The following is a 1889-nucleotide window of genomic DNA, read 5'->3' as shown; positions in this document are numbered from 1 at the left end:
CGCTCAGCGCAGAACCCGCGGCAGAATAACCAAGCGCCTTGATTGTGTGCCTCTGGGGTTAGGAGGCGGGAGAGGGGTCCTGCGCCCCCGCGGCCACCACAGTTGGTCCAAACTTGGGGATCCCAAGGCCGACAGGATCTCTGCCCCTGGGCCGCCCCGCGCCCGTTCTCCGCCGCGTGCTCCAGGGCCTCGGATGCTCCCGGAACCCCCGCGGGCGGGGCCTGCCTTCCGGAGCCGGGTTGGCGGGCGGCGCTGGGGAAAGGGCCGCTACTTTCCCAGAGTGGCGGGGCGACGTCAGGCGGAAGGGCGCGGGGCGCGCACGCTTTAAATGGCATTCGCTGTCATCCGAGCTCGCAGCCGTGTGGGCAGGAGCCGGCTATATAAGCGGCGGGTCTGGCCGCCGCGGGGCAGACGGCGACAGCAGCGGCGGAGAGCGCCTGGTAGTGTAGCGGAGCAGCGCCCCCGGAGCCCCACGTCCCCCGACGGGCCCGCCCGCCCGCCCCAGGAGCACCGACCCGGGCCCGCGAGGGCCGCCACCGCTCCGCAGCAGATTTGGATCCCCCGCCCGGCGAGCCCCAGGCTGCTGCCTCCCGGGGCGCCCCGGCGCAGCGGCCGCCCCCGGAGAGCCCCGCCACCCCACCGCCTGGCCCCGAAGACGCCGGCAGCGCCATGGCGGCCGCCAAGCCCGGTGAGCTGATGGGCATCTGCTCCAGCTACCAGGCGGTGATGCCGCACTTCGTGTGCCTGGCCGACGAGTTCCCGCAGCCCGTGCGGCCCGCCAAGCTGTCCAAGGGCAAGGGCCGGCTGCGGCGGCCGCGCCAGTCCCGCTTCAAGACGCAGCCGGTGACCTTCGACGAGATCCAGGAGGTGGAGGAGGAGGGAGTGTCCCCCATGGAGGAGGAGAAGGCCAAGAAGTCGTTCCTGCAGAGCCTGGAGTGCCTGCGCCGCAGCACGCAGAGCCTGTCGCTGCAGAGGGAGCAGCTCAGCAGCTGCAAACTGAGGAACAGCCTGGACTCCAGCGACTCCGACTCGGCCCTGTGAGAGGCGCCGCCCGCAGCGGGACTCGCGCGCCCCCGCAGCCCCCCGGGGACCAGCGTGCGAAGGCCAAGGGGGCCTGCGCCCCGCACCACCGGGGCCCCAGAGTACAGGGGGCCGCCGTCTCACGAGCGCTTGGACCCTCGCCCGGCTGCGAACTGGTCCAGGCGCACCGCGCCACGCTCGCCTGGGGCCGGAGCGCGCGCCCGGGCGCCAGGGAAGGGGGGCCGCTTTTTTTGCCCTTGTAAATGTTTATTTTTTACCTCTTCCCAGTACGAACTCTGCTGTGAGTGTGTGCAGGGAGGCGCGCCCGCGCTGAGTCGCCCGAGGTCACCAGGGCTTCCCGGAGAGCCACTCCACGCCCTTGTCTGATGGTTTGCAACTCCGATTTTGCACATCGCTCCACCGTGCCCCCCAGCGCACACCCGTTCACACTCACGCCGACACACTCTCGCTGAACACTTTTATAATTGTTAGGCGCGTGCGGCCAATGGGACTTGGGGCGCAGCGCAGCTGCTGCTGTGGCCGGAGGATTGATATTTATTTTTGCATTGCGATAGCTGACAGCGTTTATTTAACGATCTTTTTACCTGGGTATGTCTGTGAGGCTCCCGAAAGGAGACAAATAAAGTCAATATATTTGCACAGTGCATTTCTCAAGGCTCTTGACTTCTTGAACTTTCGGGGCCCAGGATCCCTAGACTGGGGGAGAAGGGGGAGGGATTAGCTGGAACGGGGGCTGGGAATCCCCGGGTGGAGGTAACTCCACAAGCTTCGGTCACCGGAACGAGGTCGCGTCCCCGGTGCCCGAGTCCATTACCCGCCTCCCCAAGTGGATACACCCGGCCCAGAGC

General features: G+C 67.9%; 1 protein-coding gene across 1 annotated transcript; it reads left to right on the top strand.

Moving 5' to 3' along the window:
* Positions 1-307: 307 nt before the first annotated feature.
* Positions 308-1687, top strand: C12H11orf96 (chromosome 12 C11orf96 homolog). The gene has a single exon (XM_011000607.3). The coding sequence runs from the start codon at positions 670-672 to the stop codon at positions 1039-1041; it is 372 nt and encodes a 123-aa protein (XP_010998909.2). The 5' UTR covers positions 308-669; the 3' UTR covers positions 1042-1687.
* The last annotated feature ends 202 nt before the right edge of the window (positions 1688-1889 follow it).

The sequence above is a fragment of the Camelus dromedarius genome, chromosome 12 (assembly GCF_036321535.1).
Source record: "Camelus dromedarius isolate mCamDro1 chromosome 12, mCamDro1.pat, whole genome shotgun sequence".
NCBI lineage: Eukaryota > Metazoa > Chordata > Mammalia > Artiodactyla > Camelidae > Camelus > Camelus dromedarius.
This window is presented reverse-complemented; position numbering and strand designations above follow the sequence as displayed.